We start from the raw sequence: 23,967 nt of genomic DNA, 5'->3' as shown, positions 1-23,967 counted from the left end.
TGACAGCACTGTGAGAAGACAACTGCAAATGTGCATGTTGTGTTTGTAAGGAGGGCAGATTCAACTCTGCTGTACTGTGTTAGCTCTGCTATCCTGTTTTAGCTCTAATCTCAGCGCAGAGCTATGTGCAATTATGAGAGCAAAATGTCAGTCACTACATGTCTCACATCAATAATGCCCCCTTTTAATTAAAATTAGCTCTGGAGGCAGATTCTCAGATGCATCTGCATCTGTTCCATAGATCTTAACAGCTCATTTACATATAAGAAATAACATGGATATTTCTGGAATGAGACATAGAATTGCAGATATCAAGGTATCATGTTATTCAGCTTCCTATGACATATATGCCCATATAGACGGCTTAGGAGGGTTGGTCCTACTGACAGATTCCCTTAAAGGGGGGCCAAGTTTTGCTGTGAAGAATGTGAATGCACAATTGCCACTTTACTCTCCTTGTTTCATGCTGGCTAGGAATCATAGGGAGAAGTTTTCTACACACTCCTTATGGTTTGCAAGGCATTGGGAGAAGCGTAGTTTCAGCAAGAGGTTAAGCAAACAAATAGGTGATGCAATTGCAGACTAGGAAACAAAAAAAAAAGGCAGGTGAATCCTGGCATGAACGCAGGTGAAAATCACTTGAAACAAATATCCCTTTCTTGAAACCAATTGTAGAAAAGGATTATCAATGGTGAAGTATCTATGGCTTAAAGGTAGCGGCTTATTTTAAAGGTAGTCTGTCCTTTCCTTTAACTAAAACAGCCATGCTTGAAGTAAGCAAAAATGGAAGCTTGAGTAAGGAACACTTATCGAGTGTAATAGCACAGACAGACCTTTTTTTTCTTAGGACCCTAGTGTTTGTTTTTAGATTCCCATTAGGCAGAGTCTGAAGAACCAGAAATAGCTTATTCAGCTGAGAAGGGAGTACAATTTTTTCCAGAGTAGACAATGTTCTCTAATCCATTCCAATATGGTAGTTTTACAGACCACAGCCTAAACTGGATGCAAATGTAAAGAGTGTTTTCCTTCACTCATAGCAAACAAAAAAACTTAAAAACCTGGAGAGGTTGAAAGAAAAGTTGTAGTAGTTTCACCTGCTTTAATGCAATACAGACAACAAAACTAATATGCATATAAATGTATGGGTTAGGACTCTGCTATCTGGAGCACTAAGGAATACTCCAATCCCAGCAAATTAATATTAATTGTGTAATAAAGAGTTCTACAATTATTTAAAGGGGTTGTCCAATACTTCTCAATCACTATGCTTCCCCCAGGTAAAATAATAGCAGCTATACTCACTTCTGGTACAGGCGTCGTTCCAGCGTTGTCAGCACTGGCTCACATGACATAACAGTAATAGACATCCATTGGAGGTGGGGAATTAGCCGCAACTCTAACTCCCTCCAAAGAAGGGGAGAAAGAAGAGGCCGCTGATTGGCTTGTTATGTCACAGGAGCCCTGGGAGAGCCAGTGCCGTCACCGCTGGAATGGCGCCTGCACGGGAGGCAAGTATAGCCGCTATTCACTTGGGGTAAAAATAGTGAATGAGAAAAGTTGTCCAAGTAGTGGAGAATCCCTTTAAGAGCTCTGCTCTGTAATGATTCTCTGTAATGGCGAGTATCATTATATATTCCCAAGCGACACATCTATTCTGTTTATGTGATAGGACACAGGTACACAACTCTGGTAACTGTACTGTAACGAGCCACACACCTATATGTCCATCACTTGGCCAGGACACATTTTACCTGTTGGAGATGAACAATGAAGGTTGCAATTGAGTGACAACAAGAGATCCTATGAACCAATAGGACAAGATCAAAGATTTGTGGTGAAAATTCTTCACCGCAAATCAGAAGCAATCTACAGTACAATACAATACAAGGAAATGAGATTTTCAAAATCCCATTCACAGGTGGAGGAAAAATCTGCAATAAAATGAAAGCATGATTTCAAATCTGCAGCATGGTCATTATGCATATTTTCAAAGCAGATTGCACACTATTCACTGCTTAGTAATAGAGTAGAGTGAAATCCAAAACCCGCAATGAAATCTGCAAGTTAACACATGCATGCGGATTGTGTCTGCAGGCTCATGACCTAATCCACAGCAAAGACTTTCTGAAACATGTGAACAAGCCCTAGGGAGCTTACACAACATGGTTAATAAACTGTAACTTCTTTCAATACACAGTTCAGTACTGTTTATTTGCAGTTTTCCAAGTGAAAGGAGCCATGAAACTCATATTCCACACGTTCTCAGACTGAACTGAGTGCAAAAATAGGTGGAACTCCTAACAGTTTCCTGATATTTAAAAACACCTGTGCCAAATGGGAGGTGCGCTGATCCAAGTAGAGGGGATAGATTCATGCAATATGCTGAAAAAAAGGACATGGACAACACATCCAAAAATCATGTCACGTTGATCGAATGCCGCTATGCAAAAGTACACATGACTGAACATGAGGTTCTCTGTTTAACATTCTATTCAGACTGCTCGTTTTACCACGAACAAAAGTTAATTTTAATCAATAGATCTTGGAATAATAATAACTTTCACAATTGGATGTATTTAAAGCGCACCTGTCAGCAGGATTGTGCTTAGTTAACTTCATACACTGTCAGGTGGGTGCCGTTACACTGAGTAAAATGATACCATTGATGATTACAAAGTCAGTATGTAAAATAGTAGGCAGATCACTGAAAGCACAGTGACCTGTCACAAGGCACAGATAGGAATACATGAATACATAATGAGAGCACCAGAGCATATGCATATCATTATGACAGAACTGAAAGTAAAGATTATAAAAGAACCACTGGACGGATTTCATCATCAAAGGTATCATTTTACTCAGTGCAATGGTGTCCACCTAAGGCTAAGTGCCCACGATGCAGAAATGCTGCATATTTTTTACGCTTCTCCCTGGCAGGAAAAAAGCATGCGGATTTTACATGCATTTTTCCTGCCAGGTAGAAGCGTTTGTCAAGCGTTTTTGCATGCATTTCTGCATGCGGGTTATCAAGTTCTTTTCCAAGCGATTTTAGCATCACATGGAAAGTGCTTGACAACTTGTTCACACTATATAAATCCATGCAACCGGCATGGATTTATATAGTGTGACCAAGTTAGTTAAAAAAAAAAAAAAAAGATTATACTTACCTTCCGATGTCCTCCCGGTGTTATCTCCGCCGCGTTGAACCGTGTGATATCCGCTTATCCACATGTAGTGATGCGGATGTCACGCAGTCCAATGCAAGTCAATGGCGGCGATTACGCTGCGTGTCCGCAAAATTAATGGACATGCTGAGGATTTTTGAGCGCAGCATGGGCATTGACATTGCGGCTTGTCATTGGGGACCATGGGGTGCGGATTACCAAGCGTTTACGCTGCGGAAACTCCGCAGCATAAACACTTGGAAAATGCTTCGTGGGCACATAGCCTGACAGTGTATGTAGTTTATTAAGCACAATCTGGCTGACAGGTGCTCTTTAAATAAAATTTTCCTGTGCTGAGACAATCTTATTAATGTGCCCCTGCTGTGTACTGTGTAATGTCTGTCCATGTAAGAACATGGTCTGATCATACCACATCTCCTGGACAGGGGAGGACATAAAAGAGAATACAGACATTACATCAGGGGATCACAGCTGATTCTTTTTGTGAGGTAAAACATTCCCCTGCCAGAAATCCTGGCCTGACCCCTGGTCTTAGGACCTGAACCAGCATCTACTTAGAGATCTTGGAGCTTTTTCATAGTACATTTTAAGTAACATACTTTTTTTTATTCCTACACTGATGTACTTGTTTGGGGCTTATTTTTCTTGAGCAACAAGTTTTGATTTTTGTTTTGGAGCGTTTGAGGGAGGTGCTGAAAAATGACAGCAGCAGTCATTCTGCAATTTTTTTTGGGGGGAGGGGGTGGGGGTTCTTTTTAGGACATTCACTGATCAGTATAGACAGCATAAAAAAATGTTGTTCTCTGTTTAGATACTTTTACTGTGATACCAAATTATTATAGTTAAACTCCTTAGATGTAAAATATAGACCATAAACTGCCAGGATAGGAGCTCCTCTGTGATTAGTGCACTTGCAACAGTTGGCACGGTAAGCCTGTGCAGCACTTATTATAGAATACAGCAGTAGTAAAAAGTCATAACAGGAGTTGATAAAAATATGAAGTCCATGAAAAAGCTGTTCTATAAAATCAAGTGATTGAACAATCGACAAGCAGCAGCGCTTCATTGCTGCTACATTTTGCAACTGCCCGTCATGACACGGCTGCTCCATCCGGCAGTGCCCTACATCTTTTTCCTCTATTGCCTCACTTCATAAACTTTGACACAACCAGTTCTGAAAAAAAGCTTACCTTCTCATTTATATAAAGAATATTTAAACTACTTTCTGACATGGTCTTATGAACACGATGTGACACTATAACATACTTACCAGCTTTATAAGCAATGGCATTTGACGCTGGGACAGACTTCTTGTAACAAAGGTATACACTAGATCCCCACTGAAATGGGAAAAAGTTTTTAAACATGTTAATATAAACTTAGACAAGCTGCTGATTCTTCACATAAGCCCCGGCCCCACTATCAGTATTTGGTCAGTATTCGGTCAGTATTTTTTCTCAGGAGTGGGTGATAAATGCAGAATTGGTGACTTGTTTCTATTATACCTTTTCTCTGATTGTTCCTCACCTGGTTTTGGCTCCTGAGAAAAAATACTGACCGAATACTGACCAAATACTGATAGTGGGGCCATGGCCTAACACTAGAAATCACGTTGTCTATTAGCCAAGGCACGTTAATATTATAATTGAAACTGTGAGCGATCGATCATACGTCAGATTCACATGGTGCTGACGGACCCTACTTGCATTATCCATGGGACTGCCAATAAAGGCTGAGCACAGCACTGGGCTATTTCAGGCAGTTCCATAGCTAATGAATGGAGTGGAAGTTGAACATGAACACCTGCAGAGCTTGATTACCGGATTCCAGAGCCCCGTTCTCAAAAGTGCTGTGGGTTTCAATAGTTGGACCCACAGCGATCATTAAGTTATATCTTATTCTATGGACGTGGTAAAAAATGACAGGACTCTAAACGTGACAGTGAAAAAACTGTGGGCTTTATTCACCCATGTAAGTGTGAGGTTTTGGCTCTTATTCTATGGATGGAGATAACTTCAGGGGCGTAACAATCGCAGTCGGTGCAACAGCCCGTGCGGGAGGAAAACTAATGAGTCACATGACACCGGGGAGGGAAAATGGCTAATTGGGCACAATTTGGCCATTTTCACTTAAGGGTGTACTCACTTTTGTTGCCAGCGGTTTAGAGTTTAATGGCTGTGTGTTGAGTTATTTAAGACCAAATTTACACTGTTATACAAGTTGTGCACTGACTATTTTACATTGCATCAAAGTGTCATATCTTCTGTGTTGTCCCATGAAAAGATAAAATAAAATATTTACAGAAATGTGAAGGGTGTACTCACTTTTGTGATATACTATATGTAACAAGATGGGCCCAGGATGGGGTATATACAGTGGGGAAAATAAGTATTTGATACACTACTGATTTTGCAAGTTTTACCACCTACAAAGAACGGAGAGGTCTGTAATTTTTATTGTATTTCACAAACTTGCACACCCTCACAGAAATCTCAAACACATTGAGCTACACTCACTCTCTGAATCCCTCCTCCCTCTCACAGGCATAAATTCATTACACGATGCAGATGCTGCTGCCACTTTATGTAACACCACAACAGTTGCAGCTCTCAATTCGGTCACCCCTCCCACACATACCACAGCTTGCACACTCAATAGGCAACCCTGGCACACCAACCTGACTTAAAGAACTGCGAAGGGCCTCCAGGGTTGCTGAGCGGAGATGGAAAAGGTCCCACTCCAACGAGCACTTCATCGCATTCAAACAGTCCTTCACGTCTTTCAAGTCCAAACTTACTGCTGCAAAACAAACCTACTTCTCATCTCTCATATCCTCCCTGTCTCACAACCCTAAACAGCTATTCAAAACTTTCAATTTTCTCCTCCGTCCCCCAGCGCCTCCTCCCTCTCCTCTCAGCCAAAGACTTTGCCTCATTCTTCAAGAAGAAGATTGACACCATCAGACAATGCTTTTGCCTGAAGTACCCACAGCCCCTCCTCCTATCTACTCAACCGTCCTCCTCCAACACCAGCTTCTCCACCATTATGGAAGATCAACTTTCCTCTTTACTTTCCAAATCACACCTCACCACCTGTGAACTTGACCCAATCCGGTCCCACCTCATCCCTAACCTTACCACAATCCTGATCCCAACACTAACCCACCTTTTCAACCTGTCACTTACAACTGGTGTCTTCCCCTCATGCTTCAAACATGCCTCGATCACACCCATCCTCAAAAAGCCATCCCTCGACCCATCCTCTCTGACTAGCTATCTCCCCATATCACTTCTCCCGTACGCCTCAAAACTACTGCAACAACACGTCCACTTTGAACTGTCCTCCCACCTCTCCACTGAAACTGACCTGACTCAAGTCACCTACGACCTACTAACTGCTATCTCCAAGCGACACTACTCTGTCCTCCTCCTAGACCTGTCATCTGCCTTTGACACAGTGGACCATTCCCTCTTACTACAGACGCTCTCATCTCTTGGCATCACAGACCTGGTCCTATCTTGGATCTCCTCATACCTAACAGACAGGAAATTCAACGTCTTCCACTCACACACCACCTTCTCATCTTGCCCCCTATCTGTCGCTGTCCCCCAAGGTTCAGTTCTTGGACTCCTGCTCTTCTCCATCTACACCTTCAGCATGGGACAGCTCATAGAGTCCCACGGCTTTCAGTATCATCTCTATGTTGACAACAGACAGATCTACCTCGCTGGACCTGATATCACCTCCTTAGTAACCAGAATCTCACAATGTCTGTCCGCTATTTCATTGTTCTTCTCTGATAGATTTCTAAAACTTAACATGAATAAAACAGAATTTATCATCTTTCCTCCATGTCCCTCAACCCACCCAACTGACCTATTCATCATAGTCAATGGCTGCCCACTCTCCCCAGTCCCGCAAGCTCGCTGCCTTGGGGTAACCATGGACTCTCATCTCTCCTTCAAACCACATATCCAAGCCCTTTCCACTTCTGCCGACTCAAACTAAAAAATATCTCGTGGATCCGCACATTACTCAACCACGAATCTGCAAAAACATTAGTGCACAACCTCATCATCTCCTGCCTCGACTACTGCAACCTCCTGCTCTGTGACCTTGAGGCCCTCTAACACTATCGCACCCCTCCAATCTATCCTAATCTCTGCTGCAAGACTAATCTACCTGACCCCCCCGCTATTACCCGGCCTCGTCTCTGTCAGTCAATCCCTTCATTGACTCCCCATTGCCCAAAGACTACAGTTCAAAACCTTAACCTTGGCATACAAAGCCATCTACAACCTGTCTCCTCCATACATCTGTGACCTAGTCTCCAGGTACTTACATGCACACAACCTCCGATCTTCACAGGATCTCCTTCTCTACTCCCCTCATATCTCCTCTTCCCACAATCGCATACAAGATTTTTCCCGTGCATCCCCCCTACTCTGGAACTCTGTACCCCAACACATCAGACTCTCACCTACCGTGGAAACCTTCAAAAGAAACCTGAAGACCCACCTCTTCCGACAAGTGTACAACCTGCAGTAACCACTGCGCCATCATTCCACTGTACGACCAGCTCTACCCTCACCTACTGAATCCTCACCCATCCCTTGTAGAGTGTGAGCCCTCCTGGGCAGGGTCCTCTTTCCTCCTGTACCAATTGCTGACTTGTATTGTTAATGATTACTGTAATTGTTTTTGCTATGTATACCCCTTTCAAATGTAAAAGCGCCATGGAATAAATGGATTTATAATAATAATAATTGTAGACACATCAACTGAGAGACAGAATCTAAATATAAAATCCAGAAAAATCACATTGTATGATTTTTACATAATTAATTTACATTTTATTGCATGAAATAAGTATTTGATATATTAGAAAAACAGAACTTAACATTAGGTACAGGAACCTTTGTTTGCAATTACAGAGGTCAGATGTTTCCTGTGGTTCTTGACCAAGATTGCATACACTGCAGCAGGGATTTTGGCCCACTCCTTCATACAGATCTTCTCCAGATCTTTCAGGTTTCGGGGATGTCGCTAGACAACATTGAGTTTCAGCTCCCTCCAAAGATTTTCTATTGGGTTCAGGTCTGGAGACTGGAGCGCCACTCCTTAGTTGCCCTGGCTGTGTTTTTGGGTCATTGTCATGCTGGAAGACCCATCTTCAATGCTCTTACTGAGGGAAGGAGGTTGTCGGACCAAATCTCGCAATACATGATCCCCATCCATTACCCCTTCAATAAGGTGCAGTCGTCCTGTCCCCTTTCCAGAAAAGCTCCCCCAAAGTATGAGGTTTCCCCCACCATGCTTCACGGTAGGGACGGTGTTCTTGGGAATGTACTCATCCTTCTTCCTGCAAACACGGCGAGTGGAGTCAATACAAAAAAGTTCTATTTTGGTCTCATCTGACCACATGACCTTCTCCCATGCATCCTCTGGATCATCCAGATGGTCATTGGAGAAATTCAAACAGACCTGGACATGTTCTGGTGTGAGAGGGAGGACTTTCTGTGCCCTGTAGGATATTAATCCTTAACGGCATAGTGTGTTACTAATGGTAATGTTTGAGACTGTGGCCCCAGCTCTCTTCAGGTCATTGACCAGGTCCTCCCCATGTAGTTCTGGGCTGATTCCTGACTTTTCTCAGAATCAACCTTACTCCACGAGGCGAGATCTTGCATGGACCCCCAGACCGAGGAAGATTGACAGTCATCTTGTGTTTCTTGCATTTTCTAATAATTGTGCTAACAGTTGTTGCCTTCTCAACAAGCTGCTTGCCTATTGTCCTGTAGCACATCCCAGCCTTGTGCATTTCTACAATTTTGTCCTTTGTGTCCTTCGATAGCTCTTTGGTCTTGGCCATGGTGGAGAGGTTGGAGTGTGATTGATTGTGTGGACAGGTGTCTTTTATACAGGTAATGAGTGCAGAGTAGGACTTCTTCTTAAAGAAAAACTAACAGGTCTGTGAAAGCCAGAATTCTTGCTGGTTGGTAGATGATCAAATACTTATTTCATGCAATAAAATGCAATTTAATTATTTAGAAATCATACAATGTGATTTTCAGGATTTTTTTTTCTAGATTCTGGCTCTCACAGATGACGTGTACCTACAGACCTCTCCATTTTTTGTAGATGGGAAAACTTGCAAAAATTGGCAGTGTAGCAATTATTTATTTTCCCCACTATATATACACACACCAGGATGGGCAACATATATACAAGGATGTGCCCAGGATGGGAGAGATATATACCAGAATGGGGGACATATACCAGGATGGGCCCCTAAGCCCAGGATGGAGGACATACATACCAGGAAGAGGCCCACGATAATGGGGGAGGTGGGGCAACAAGTATGTCCTTATAGGATATAGAACATTACAAAGGCCCATATATCTGACCAACATGGGGGAAGCAGGTCCAAATTTTGCATCGGGGCACATTAATAACTGCATAACTTACTATATTGGGAACAACCCTTTAAGATAGCAATCATTTTTGTTGAACAGATCTCAATTTTTAAAACTATATTAACAATACATTTTATAAACCAGATATCTCATTATTGCATGGGTTTTATCTATGATCTTAGTTTTGCTACATTCTGAATAGAGCAGATATAAGATTTAGACATTTGCATTTCAAGTTATAAAGTTGCGCTGATGACTGGTACATGTATTTGTCTTACCATTCCACAGTTAAGGTTCTTGTCAATCTTACAGAAGGTGTGAGGTGGAGTTTCCCCCTTGTTAGTGATGATCACACATATGTCTGTAACTGCTAGAGAGTTTTGAGTGCGGTCTAATGAGGCCCGGCGATAGGTGATGAATATTCGAGACGAGCTGGTTGAGCTATTATTGACATTAGCACAGCGTCCATATGGAGTTGCTTGAATGGTTTCACAGCCAGACATAAGACGTTCTTTTCCTTCATACAGCACTCTGAAAAATGAGAAAAAGTAAAGATATGTAATGCAGAACAGATATTTAAGAAATATAAATAACCAAGGTCACAAATCAAGAACGAAGAGAGAGCAGTGATCTATCAAGTGTTTGTTTTGAATACAGTTTAGGACAGTGTTCACACAGACTATTCAAAAGAAGTATTGTTCGCAAGAGTTTGAATTCTCAATAGAAAAGAAAAAAGAAAGCAAATTCACTTCAGGTCCCAATGTACCTGCATCTGATTAAAAAAATAGATCCCTTGCGGATCTCTTGTTTAGAAATCTGAGGAAAGCCTGCGACACCCAAAAGATGGTTAAAATAAAATAAACCTTCTTCGATTATCTCTGCTTTGTTGGACTTTTCCTAAATTTGATACTGATAAGTCTGTGAATTAAGGCCGATGTCCACACAAGCTGCGAGTTCTCTACACACTAAGAGCTGACTTTTCTACGTGTTCAACGAATCAGGCTGCAACCGACCCCTTAGGCTATGTTCACAAATCATGTTTTTTCAGCAGACGTTTATGCAATTTTCAGAAGCCTTTTGCAGTACCAACAAAGTCTATGAGGAACCAGAATTCTCTGTCCACGCATCATAGTTTTTTTTTTTTTTGTTCCGTATTTTGTGCCTTTTTTTGGGGAAAACAGAGCATGTCACTTCTTTCAGCGTTTTTTCACCCATAGGAAGTAATGGGTGGTGAAAAAAACGCGCCAAAATTTGCATCAGCGGTTTTGATGGCAAAATAGAATGGGGTTCTTTTTTTCACAGAACTTTACATACATGCATAAATAGAGACAGAAGGACAGTGGAAAAAAAAACACTGAAAAAAGCATTAAAAACGCATAAAAAAAAACAAAACTGCAAGAAAAATACTGAACAAGATGCCCCTGAAGATAAAGTTTTTCTGCAGATTTGTGATGCAAAAAAAAACATGATGTGTGAACATAGCCTTACAGTGTAACCACTAACCCAATCAGACTCCCTTCGATCTTTGCAGTCTTAAAATGCAACCAAAAACCACATCTCTTCATGAACGCCTGCAAGCTGCAATAATCCTGCTGCCACCATTCTGACACATAGGCAGCTTTTACATCCAAATAGTACACTGCTTAAAAAAATAAAGGGAACACTCAAATAGCACATCCTAGATCTGAATGAATGAAATATTCTCATTGATTACTTTGGTCTGTACAAAGTTGAATGTGCTGACAACAAAATCACACAAAAATCATCAATGGAAATCAAATTTATTAACCAATGGAGGCCTGGATTTGGAGTCACCGCCAAAATTAAAGTGGAAAAACACACTACAGGCTGATCCAACTTTGATGTAATGTCCTTAAAACAAGTCAAAATGAGGCTCAGTATTGTGTGTGGCCTCCACGTGCCTGTATGACCTCCCTACAACGCCTGGGCATGCTCCTGATGAGGTTGCGCATGATCTCCTGTGGGATCTCCTCCCAGACCTGGACTAAAGCATCCACCAACTCCTGGACAGTCTGTGGTGCAACGTGACGTTGGTGGATGGAGCGAGACATGATGTCCCAGATGTGTTCAATCAGATTCAGGTCTGGGGAATGGGCAGGCCAGTCCATAGCTTCAATGCCTTCATCTTGCAGGAACTGCTGACACACTCCAGCCACGAGGTCTGGCATTGTCCTGCATTAGGAGGAACCCAGGGCCAACCGCACCAGCATATGGTCTCACAAGGGGTCTGAGGATCTCATCTCGGTACCTAATGGCAGTCAGGCTACCTCTGGAGAGCACATGGAGGGCTGTGCGGCCCTCCAAAGAAATGCTACCCCACACCATTACTGACCCACTGCCAAACCGGTCATGCTGAAGGATGTTGCAGGCAGCAGATCGCTCTCCACGGCGTCTCCAGACTCTGTCACGTCTGTCACATGTGCTCAGTGTGAACCTGCTTTCATCTGTGAAGAGCACAGGGCGCCAGTGGCGAATTTGCCAATCCTGGTCTTCTATGGCAAATGCCAAGCGTCCTGCACAGTGTTGGGCTGTGAGCACAACCCCCATCTGTGGACGTCGGGCCCTCATACCACCCTCATGGAGTCGGTTTCTAACTGTTTGTGCAGACACATGCACATTTGTGGCCTGCTGGAGATCATTTTGCAGGGCTCTGGCAGTGCTACTCCTGTTCCTCCTTGCACAAAGGCGGAGGTAGCGGTCCTGCTGCTGGGTTGTTGCCCTCCTACGGCCCCCTCCACGTCTCCTGGTGTACTGGCCTGTCTCCTGGTAGCGCCTCCAGCCTCTGGACACTACGCTGACAGACACAGCAAACCTTCTTGCTACAGCTCGCATTGATGTGCCATCCTGGATGAGCTGCACTACCTGAGCAACTTCTGTGGGTTGTAGAGTCCATCTCATGCTACCACAAGTGGGAAAGCACAACCAACATTCAAAAGTGACCAAAACATCAGCCAGAAAGCATTGGTACTGAGATGTGGTCTGTGGTCCCCACCTGCAGAACCACTCCTTTATTGAGGGTGTCTTGATAATTGCCAATAATTTCCATCTATTGTCTATTCCATTTGCACAACAGCATGTGAAATTGATTGTCAATCAGTGTTGCTTCCTAAGTGGACAGTTTGATTTCACAAAAGTTTGATTTACTTGGAGTTATATTCTGTTGTTTAAGTGTTCCCTTTATTTTTTTGAGCAGTGTATAATTTCCCCCTTCCCTTGTGGATTGTAAGCACTTGCGAGCAGTTTCCTTAAGGCCCCGTCACACTTAGCGACGCTGCAACGATCCCGACAACGATACGACCTGTCAGGGATCGTTGCTGCGTCGCTATGTGGTCGCTGGTGAGCTGTCAAACAGGCAGGCTCACCAACGATCAGGGGAGCAGCGACATCATGGAAAGAATCTTTCCACGATGTCCTGCTCCTGGTTACCAGCCTGCTGAAGCAGGAGCAGGCTGGTAACCATGATAAACATCGGGTTACTAGGGGCACACGCGCACCTAGTAACCCGTTGTTTATCATGGTTACCACTCTGCTACGGTGAGCGGGAGGTTACCGCTCACTTTAGCAGGCTCGTAACCATGATAAACGGGTTACTAGGTGCGCGTGTGCCCCTAGCAACCCGATGTTTATCATGGTTACCAGCCTGATCGCTGCTTCCGCTGGTCACACACAGCGATGTGTGCTGACCAGCGGGAGGGCAACGACCAAAAAATGGTCCAGGACATTCTGCAGTGATCAGCGACCTCACAGCAGGGGCCTGATTGCTGCAAAGTGTCACACATAGCGACACCAAAACCGTGACACAGCAGCGATCTCGCTAGCGATCTCGCTATGTAAGACGGGGGCTTTACTCACATTGTACCAGTCTGTTACTTGTCGCTTAGTTCCCTTTGCACCTTGCTATGTATAAATTACACAATTGTTATCTACTGTGCCCACCGCTTTTTGCATTTACAGTGGCCGGGAATTAAGAGTGCTATAAAAGAAATGCTTAAAATAATAAATATAAATAATAAACATAAGATAAATAATCAAGTTGCATTGCTTTACAGAGCAGAGGTGTCATCGCAAAAAGGGAATATCAGTAATGTGCTAAGCAATTCTTCAGCAGATTTAGATCACCTATTAATATATTACACAAATATAAAAACAAACATAACTGCTGAATTGTGATGCAAACTGAGGCTAGGTCAAAATACTTCCAAGATAGCAAGTCTTCTGGGCTGTTCACAGTATGCAGTGGCTAGTAACTATCAGAAGTAGTTCAACGAAGGACAACCAGTGAACCAGCGACGGAGTCATAGGCACCAATAGTCCTCATTGATGCAAGTGGGGAGCTAAGGCAAATCTGTATGGTCCTACTTGAGCACAAATTGCTTATCAAGTTAATGACTATGGTTATAAAAATACACAAGATGAAATACTAAAAAGGTGTCAGAGCACACAGTCATCACACCTTGCTTTGTAAGGAGCAGCCTAGCCGTACACTGGTCAGAGTGCCTACACAAACATGAATACAATTCACATGTCAGTATCAGAACTGGACCATGGAACAATGGCTGAAGGTGGCTTGGTCTGATGAATCCCTTACCTGTGGAAGAGATGGCACCTGGATGCACTGACTTTAAGAAAAAGGCAAACTGGCAGAGGAACCTCGTACCTAATAACAGTGTACGCAAAGTGCACTTCTTCATGGCTATGGCATATCCTTATGGCAGAGACGCCTTAAACTGTACAGGACTTAAAAAGGGAAGCCATTAATGACCTGTTTAAATCAGGCTGTGTTTTTACATATATTGTTAACCAAGTTTGGGTAATTATTTTACTTTTAATATCATGATCTTTATTAAAAAAAAAAATTAGTAATGTTGCAATTTTCACACTTTCCATTTTAAGGTCATTCACTCTGTCCTTTCAGGGAGAGTTTTCAGCATGGTTTATCGGCAGAGGCAGGGTTATAATGACAGCTAACACCACAGGCTCCACCAATAACAGCAGGAGATGTCACTCCTGACCCCGCTCCCTCCCCTCACAATCATCTTTTTACACACTCATTAGATGCTTCAATACAAAAGACAGAGTATGTTCATTGCGGCTAATATCCATGCGCTGTATCCCAAAACAGGATGATAGTCTAAGGAGCCCAGACGGTCAGTGTGAAAATTCAAAGATTTCGATTTCTTACTTTTAATACAGATTGTGATATGGGGAAAAAAAACATTGCCAAAACATAAAAATAAACAAAACACACGACAAAAAATGTAAATGCAAAAAACTGACTTAAAGGGGTATTCCCATCTCCAAGGTCCTATCCCAATATGTACTAGGTATATTAATAATGTTAGCAAATACCTCCAATTAGAACTGTAGTATAGTTCTTCAGATTCACTATGTTGCTTACCTCAACTGCAGGGCTTTGCAGTAGCTTAGGTATCCATGGTTACAGCCACTCATATAGTGACAGTTAGTTAGACAGCTCTTAATGGTCGTAACCTAAGTAACATAGCGAATCTGAAGAACTATAAGAAATTTCTAATTGGAGATATTTGCTGTTATTATTGTTACACCTACTACATATTGAGATAAGATCTTGGAATACATGGGAATACTCCTTTAAAACAATATCTCCTCATGGGATAAGATGTGTGAATTCGTGCTGCAGTATGTATTAGAGTGTCTCTCTCTCTCACTCCCTCTGACTCCCTCTAGACAGTGAGTACATGGTTAACAGTTATCTGGAGGACAATGGTCTCCAGGGTTGTGCAGTTCAAAAATAAACCACAAATGAGGACAACAGCTTGGCAGCATACCAGTCCTTGTCTGTGTCCAATACATGGTTTCCAGGAAACATGGGTTAAAGGGTCTACACACAGCAGGTGAACACCTAATTACTCTGGATCGCTGCTGCCATATGACAGAGGAAAGAGGAGAAGGTGATTACAAAAATGATTTGCATGCATGACATTTAATGGGAACATGGAACTGTGATTAGAGCTTTGTGAGCGGAAGCACAACCATAACTATGGGCAAAGCATGTACAAAATATCCCTCCATGTATCCAATGCATATCAAACTGTCGCACAGGACATTTATAACATGTACCGTATTTTTCGGAATATAAGACGCATTTTTTTCCCCCTCAAATTTGGGGGAAAAATAGGGGTGCGTCTTATAATCCGAACTGTAATGGAGCTTACTGGTGTTGGTGGAGCGGGGGTCCCAGGGTCACTGCTGACGGAAGCTTCTGCCTTCTAACAGAGGCAGGAGTCAGGAGATGGCTGTGGGCCCCATGCTTGTAGTAGGAGGTGTTCGGTGGTGCGGGGGCTCGGCCAACATTTTGTAAAAGCCGGAGCCCTGCACCTTCCATACTCTTCTATGCGGCGGACTCCGGGAAAATGGCCGCTAGGGGCGGCGCATGCTCAGATTGAGATCTGTTCCCAAGATCTCAATTGCCTCCGGTGGCCATTTTACTGGAGCCTACCACATTAGAAAGTATGGAAGGTGTGGGGCGCCGGCTTTCATAAAATGTCGGCGGAGCCCCCGCACCACCGAACGCCTTGTACTACAAGCATGGGGCCCGCAGCCATCTTCCGACTCCTGCCTCCGAACAACCCCATCCTGCCTTGACCCTGCCACCCGGGACCCCACTCCACAAACGCCTCGGCCCCCAGGTAAGCGGATTATAACACACACCGGTTTATATAAAAAAAACAAAAAAAAAAACAACAACATTTTTTCCTATTCTCCTCCCCAAAATTTGGGGTGTGTCTTATAATCCGCAAAATACTGTATTGTAAGCTAGAATATTAATACAGATTCGATATAATTTATGTTGAGGGGCTTTTTCCTCTTGCTGCCGGACCGAGTTTTCTCCGTCACAAGTTTTTATATCCCTGCCTTTGCTTATTTTTTGCATAGACTACGTGTCCTTGTAGGGGGACTTGATTATTTGGGTGAGAAACTGACATTTCTAATGACGTGATTTGGGGATAAATATAACAGATTGGAAAACATGAATACATTTTTGAGGGTACATGTAAAATAAATAAATAAAAACCAACAGAAATTCTGCAATATTTTGGGTTTCCTTTTTATAGCATTTCTTGGAAAGTATAACCGACACATTAACTTTATTTATTCTCCAGGTCAGTACGAGTATGCAAATACCACATTTACAGGTCTTATTATACATATTTTAATATGTTTGAGCAATATTATTCACTTGTTGGGTTGCCATAAGTTCTTAATGGTACTGTGGGGGTACTTATTGAAGCGTTCTTTAAAAACCCACTAATAATAAATAAGACTTGTCCTGATCTATTTGCTGAAAGTAAAGGTGAAACTCGTCAGTGTAGCAATAAATCAGAAAAGAAATGGCAGAGCACGTGGAATGCTATCAAGATGAATGAGGAAGTTGGTGATACCTGCGTCATTCTATTGCACTAAGGGTGTTTCATTTGGAAAATATGCAGGAAATTTTTCCAAGTTATTTAATAAATTCAGATTTCATGGGATAAAAGTTGATTAAAGCTCTCCACTTTACAGAACAGTAAAATCTTCTCTGAAAAGTAACACAGCCATAATAGATAGTTTATTCCAAACATTAAAGGGATCATAAAGTTATTTGAGTATGATCAGGTTTTTAAACTGCTAACACTAAATTACTTCCTTCTTAAAGGGGTGGTCCGAAACTAATATTGATTGTAAGGCTATGTGCCCACAATGCAGAAATGCTCCGGACTTTCCCTGAGCGCTTCTGCATCTGCCTGGCAGAAAAAACGCATGCAGATTGTACATGGTTTTCCTGCCAGGGACATGCGGAAGTGAAGCGATCTTCACATGCATTTCCGCATGCGGGTTGACAAGCGCTTTCCAAGCGATTTTAGCATCACTTGGAAAGTGCTTGATAACTTGGTCACACTATATAAATCCATGCAACCGGCATGGATTTATATACTGTGACCCCAAAGAATGGTAAAAAAAATAAAATAAAATAAATCTATACTTGCCTTCTCATGGCCCCCGGTGTCTTTATTCGATGCGTCCTGGCTTGCAGGCAGATCGCAGTAGACTAAAGGACCTGCCGACGTCAGCGGTCACGTGACCCGTCACATGACTAAATGACGTCACGGCAGGTCCTTTTCAGACCATCGCGAGTTGCCAGCAAGCCGAGACGCATCGCTAAGGACACCGAGGGCCATCAGAAGGTAAGTATAATATTTATCTTTTATTTTACTCTTTTTTTTACAGGTTCTATGGTACCCGGGTCCGGAGGAGAGTCTCCTCTTCTCTAAACCCGGGTACCATCCGCACATTGAAACGCATGGATTCCGCATGTACAGATGCAGTGATGCGGAATCCATGCATTTCAATGCAAGTCAATGGCGGCGAAAACGCCGCGTTTACGCAAAATAATTGGTAGTGCTGTGTATTTTTCCGCAATGATAATCCGCAGCGGAAATTTCCGCAGCATGTGCACGGCACATGCAGATTATCATTGGGGAACATCGCAGACCTTCTACCAAGCGTTTTTTTAAGCGTTTCTGCAGCAGAATTGCCGCTGCGGAAACGCTTAAAAAACGCATAGTGGGCACACAGCCTAATCGTAAATGTCTATTGAATGTAATAATCTAATCGCTTTTCTTTTATAGTTTAATTAAAAAGACCCCATCATTCCATCTCTACTCTAACTACTTTATTTTTTTTTACCTACTTCCGTTTTGATGACATTTTTGTTTGAGAATCTCTAATGCATGCTGGGATACTCAAAAGAGATGTTATCAGGGGGTAGAGGTGGAGGTCACTGCCGCAGTCCCTGTGTCCACTCACTCTGAAATGAAGGGTCATCAGTGATGTCCATTTCAGGGGCTGGACTAGTCACAGCTGTACTGAACAAGAGTCAGATGTCAATTCATAAGTATCCTCAGTACTAGCTCCCTTGTCACTGTACATTATTTTTTTCAATGCACAGTGACAGTGCACTCCCTTGCCGACTGTAATGCGAAGTGATGAGCCGACAAGAAAGCTCACTGTCCGTGTACATCATAAGGAGACAGCACGACAAGCAAGGAAAGCAGAGACCAGCCCCACCCCTCAAACAGACAACACCTTCAGGGGAGAGGCTGGTCCCTGTTTAAGGAGTTTTCTCCTTACAATTAGCATTAACAGTGCGCTCTTTCTTTGGTTCGTCACTTCTCATTAGAACCGGTGAAGGTGCGCATCATCACTATGTATTGAAAAGATATTGCACAGTGACAAGGGAGCTCATACTGTGCACACATCGGAATTGGCAACCGTCACATGCTCAGCAGAGCAGGGACTATCCCAGCCCCTGAAATGGATGTCACTGATGAAGTTTTGTTTCAGGGCAGGGCAGACACTGCGGCAGTGACCATAATATCTGCCCCCTGATGATGTTCCGTTTCACTATCCCAGCATGTACTGGGGATTTCTCAAATGAAATATTATCAAAACGGAAATAGATAAAACAAAAAATAAAGCAGTTAGAGTAGAGAAGAGAAAAAGTTAAGATTATTACAATAAATAGCCATTTAAGATTAAAATCAATATTCGTTTCGGAATACTTATTTAAATAAGATATTTAAAAGCCGCAATGCTCCTCTGGGAAATATGCAAATTGTCTCTTCAGAGGATTGCTACTTCCTGTAGGTAGCACTAGAGTTCTAGCCCTCTTCCTCTCTGAAGAGACAATTTGAATATTTCTCAGAGGAGCATTGCAGCTTTAAAAGTCTCCTCACCGTGACATGCTTAACATGTCGCTCTCCGCAACGAGAATGTTACCCGTTAGATACTGGACTGGTCTGATGCCTCTCACCCAGCCAAACCAGAACTCGCACTTTGCACTGACGAGGGGCAGTACCCCGAAACAGTGTCTGCAAATTGAGATTCTGGTTCTGGCTTATGTCCAAAGTCATGTGATAAGGCTCGTTAAAGGGTCACTATTGACTTTTAGGATTGCTACTTCCTGTAGGTGGCACTAGAGTTCTAGTCCTCTTCCTCTCTGAAGAGACAATTTGCATATTTCCCAAAAAAAGATTGAGAGATTAAAAGGATATTCCCTTCTCCAAGATCCTATCCCAATATGTAGTAGGTGTAATAATAATAATATTAGCAAATATCTCCAATTAGAAATGTAGTATAGTTTTTCTGGTTCGCCATGTCTCTTTCCTCATGTGTAGGCATTGCAGGACCTTAGTCAGTAAGTTCAACACACCCCTTCACATCCCCCAATATAGGGGAACGCAGATCTTAGAAGATGTAAAGGTGTCAATGGATTTATATTCCTATCTGTTGCTGCATTACTGACAATGAAGAGCTTAAATTCACATACATATTGTCTACCATGGTATGTTTGACTTACTGTTAAAAGTGGTATTCTCATTTTGAATACTAGATATTTTCTGATTCTATATATTATCATTTTTCATATATTACTTGTTTGTAAAAGGTTTATTAAAACAGATTGAACATAAATTCACATACAAATGAGGCACCAACACCAGCCTCTTTAGCTTGATTGATAGCTCACTGTCTATGTGACTTCAGGCAAGGAAATCAGTTAGCGAGCCATCAATCAAGCTAAAGAGGCTGGGTGGGGAGTCACGTTTAGGAAGCCAAGTCCTAGAGCACCTAACGCCACATTTGCATATTATTTATATTTTATTCGCTCATGTAGCACCATTAATTCTACAGCACTTTACAGACATCCCTGTCTTCATTGGGGCTCACAATCTAAATTCTTTAGGAGTATGTCTTTGGAGGGAGGGAGGAAACTGGACTATCCGGAGTAATCCCACGTAAACACGGGGAGAACATACAAACTCCTTGCAGATGTTGTCCTTGGTGCAATCAATTGTTATAAAAATATTGACAAGAAAAAAGCGAAGTAATACTTAAGAGGTTAAATGAAAGCAGCAGATGATATGACCGATAGGACTTTGACAGTTACACTGTATAACTAGAAGATAGGCTGTCATTAATCACAAGCCAAAAACAGCTCGTTTGACACAGGAAGTCTTGCGATGGAACACAAAGCGAAAGCTTCCTCTGTAACATTACAGCAGCAGAAAGGGGCCGTGTGTTTATTCCACAGGAAGCTCGGCTTGTTTTCATCTTTTCTAGTGATCAGGAGACTGCAGACAATAAAACATTCATCTTTTATTATATCATCTTTACATTTAATGTCTTATATTAACCCCTTAAGAACACAGCCAATTTTCATTTTTGCATTTAAACTTCTTTCCCATAACTTTACTTTACCGTCAATGTTACTGTATGAGGGCTTGTTCTTTGTGGGACTTTACCATGCAGTGTATGGAAAAACTCCAAGTAAGGAGAAATGGTGAAAAGAAAAATCTGCAATTCCACAATGTTATTTTTTTTTGTTTTTAGGGAGTTCATTGTGAGACCTGGCTACATAATTCTGAAAGTCAGTATGATTATGACAAACTGGTGGGTGTCACCATTTTCAGAGACCTATAACTATTTAATTTTTCCGTTAATTCAGTTGTATAAGGGCTTGGTTTTTTGTATGCCAAGCTATAACTGTTAACGGTTAGATTTTAGGGTACCTATGACATTGTGATCACTTTTATATTGCATTTTTTATTGTGTGAGGTGCGGAGGCTGATCGCCTCCATGCCACGCCACATTGATGCAGTAATTGATGTAAAAGGAGCCCCGACCAAGTATTGAGGGCATTTACTGAACATGCATTTCAGTAGGCCAACATTTCAGATTTTAAAAACATTTTTCAAGCTGTTATAAATTATTCTAATTTACTGAGATAATGACTTTTGTGTTTTCATTGGCTGTAAGCCTTTATCATCAACATTAACAGAAATAAACACTTGAAATAGATCACTCTGTGTGTAATGACTCTATATAATATATGAGTTTCACTTTTTGTATAGAAGAACTGAAATAAATTAACTTTTTGATGATATTCTAATTTTGTGAGAACACATATATATTATATATACACATACATACATACATACATAAATAATCGGCAGGAACCTATACGACCAGACTCCTTTATGGTCGCTGTTTTCTGTTTCTCCTAGTTCTTACATATTACTGTCAGGTGAACTGTGACCTTATAAACCTTTGTTCTGAAATCCGCACAAGTTATAACTTACTATTTTATTAAGCAAGCGTAGGGCATGGTTGGTATAAATATTTGCCAGGGCTTTCAAAGGAATTTGGCCTGATTTCCTCTTGGTCTATGATGGGCAGGATAAGCTGAACTGTTCCGCCGCCTTGGAAGTGCCTGCTGTGAAGAACTAATGACAAATCTCACTCCATTACATCTGCCTGAAGGAATGCAATGCTGAAGCATGGTGGAAGTGTAAGCAGGCAGCTCCCAGAACATAAATCAGGATCAGCAACTCCCGGCACTGCCCCCAGCTCTGCACAACCATGAGAAGCATTTTTACCTTACATAAGATATTATTGGATAGCTTTTAGAAGCTTCTTTTAGGTAGTAGGAGGACAGTGAATCACTCCTGACAGATCAGCTGCTATGTATACACTGCCTAACAATAGGGGCGTCACACCTACAGCTCACAGCGGTGATACATTTTACAGTAATACAAAAGTCAACTTTTCCTGTCTAATCATTGAAGCAATGATCCCTTACTTCTGCACTGGCAAGGCTTTCCCCCGCCCATCGTTCTTGTCAATTTTAGAAAACACAGATGAAGAAGGGAGGAACAAAATCTATGAACAGTAGCCCCTTATTTACCTATGGGGCTGTCATTCAAAAATACTTTAGCTTTATTCACACAAACAATTTTTTTTTTTTTTTTTTAAATCAGATTCTAATTATGCATTTCATTCCGATTTTAAAATTGCCCGTCTGTATGTTCCCTAGATTATAATAAGATTAAATTGGACCAAATTGTATAGAATGGAAAAGTCATCCACCTTCAATACAATGCCTGTGAAATGTGTATGCCAAAAGTACACTTTTTCCCCATTAGAACATAATGTCACTGGATACACTGTATCTGGATTTACTTTATTTTGCTTTCTAAACACACCCTTTTCATGTTGCCCATAATCGTGTAGTGAAACGGGCTTTACTTTCGACAATGTAGCAACCACCATGCAATCAAACAGCAGTTGTGAAGTGGAGACAAAAATGTCATCCAGATGTTGCGGCCTTAACCAATCTTCAATTCTAAAGCGCAGCATAGATTTTCCACAAGGTCCAGGCCAGCGTCACGTTCTGGATTCAGAGACGTGTTTGTTGGGTGACTCCTTACCAGCATGCAAATTGTTCCTTCATAGCTCTAGTTGCAAACCACGTAGTCCGTCAATAATCGATGTAGTAGTATTTAATATATGCGTCAATCCTAGTCAGCCAAGCAAGGAAAACTGGAGAGAGCAACCTTGTGAACATTTCTCCACTGAGCCCAGAACATGACACTAATCATTTGCCATTATTACATTTCTTTTAAATATGGCAGGGCTTTACTGCTAAACATTGGCAATTATGCTTGGTAGACCACTTACTCCTCGATTAGGGCAGAATGAACTAGATGACAGATTCCCTCCAAGAGACTGAATAATGCCAAACCAGGAGTGTCATGCTGTGTGCATTTTTTACATATATAGATATAATTTTTTTTTAATCAAAGAAGTTGTCCGGTACTTTTTTTTTTTTTTTTTTTAAGTTGCCCAATGTATTCAGCATGTGAGCATAAGTATCTCTGTAAATACCTTGTGTTGCTGTTTCTGCCTGTGAGAGGCGCTATCAGTGGCCACTGACAGGCATCACATGACCACGTGCTGACGTCACGACAAGTGAGGCGTGACTCAGCGCTGGGGTCCCTGCGCCACACCCAGCATCCACCGCGCGCTTTCCCAATGAATGGGGACAGGGCGAGCGCGTGGTGGATTCCGGGGATTCCGGGTGTGAAGCAGGGGAATAACCCCACCAAAACCCAGCAGCCACCGGTGGAACGCGGAAGAGGGACTAGACTTATTGTGACGTCAACGGATGTCAGCACCATCTGCAGCCGGGGGTCACGTGCTGCCTGTGAGCGGCCACTGGTAGCGCCACTCACAGGCATTATCTGCAACACAAGGTATTTACAGAGATACTTATGCCCACATGCTGAATACATTGGGAAACTTAAAAAAAAAAAAGTACCGGACAACTCCTTTAAACTAGTAGGGCAATGGAGACTTTTATATAAAGCAATCTTCAATTCAAGCCTACTTTTAAAATTCCTATTTTGCATCTGTGTTCTCTAAGAAAGCAATTGTAACATCAACTGATCTTCACGGTGCTATAGAAGGAATAAAAGAATCCACACCAT

The 23,967-nt window shown here is 42.1% G+C and overlaps 1 protein-coding gene across 5 annotated transcripts in view; it reads right to left on the bottom strand.

Annotated features, from left to right (window-relative positions):
- The window catches only part of DENND4C (DENN domain containing 4C), a 143,185-nt gene that overhangs the window by 83,840 nt on the left and 35,378 nt on the right, over positions 1–23,967 (bottom strand). For all 5 annotated transcript variants that reach the window (XM_073665817.1, XM_073665870.1, XM_073665857.1 and 2 more), the window contains exons 3-4: positions 9,880–10,132; positions 4,456–4,525 (exon numbers count right to left, since the gene is read on the bottom strand). In XM_073665817.1, coding sequence (XP_073521918.1) covers positions 4,456–4,525; positions 9,880–10,132 — 323 coding nt within the window. The remainder of the gene's footprint in view (positions 1–4,455; positions 4,526–9,879; positions 10,133–23,967) is intronic.

Source organism: Phyllobates terribilis, unplaced genomic scaffold (genome assembly GCF_046119375.1).
Source record: "Phyllobates terribilis strain yellow unplaced genomic scaffold, ASM4611937v1 Scaffold_1__5_contigs__length_1240528914, whole genome shotgun sequence".
Lineage (NCBI taxonomy): Eukaryota > Metazoa > Chordata > Amphibia > Anura > Dendrobatidae > Phyllobates > Phyllobates terribilis.
This window is presented reverse-complemented; position numbering and strand designations above follow the sequence as displayed.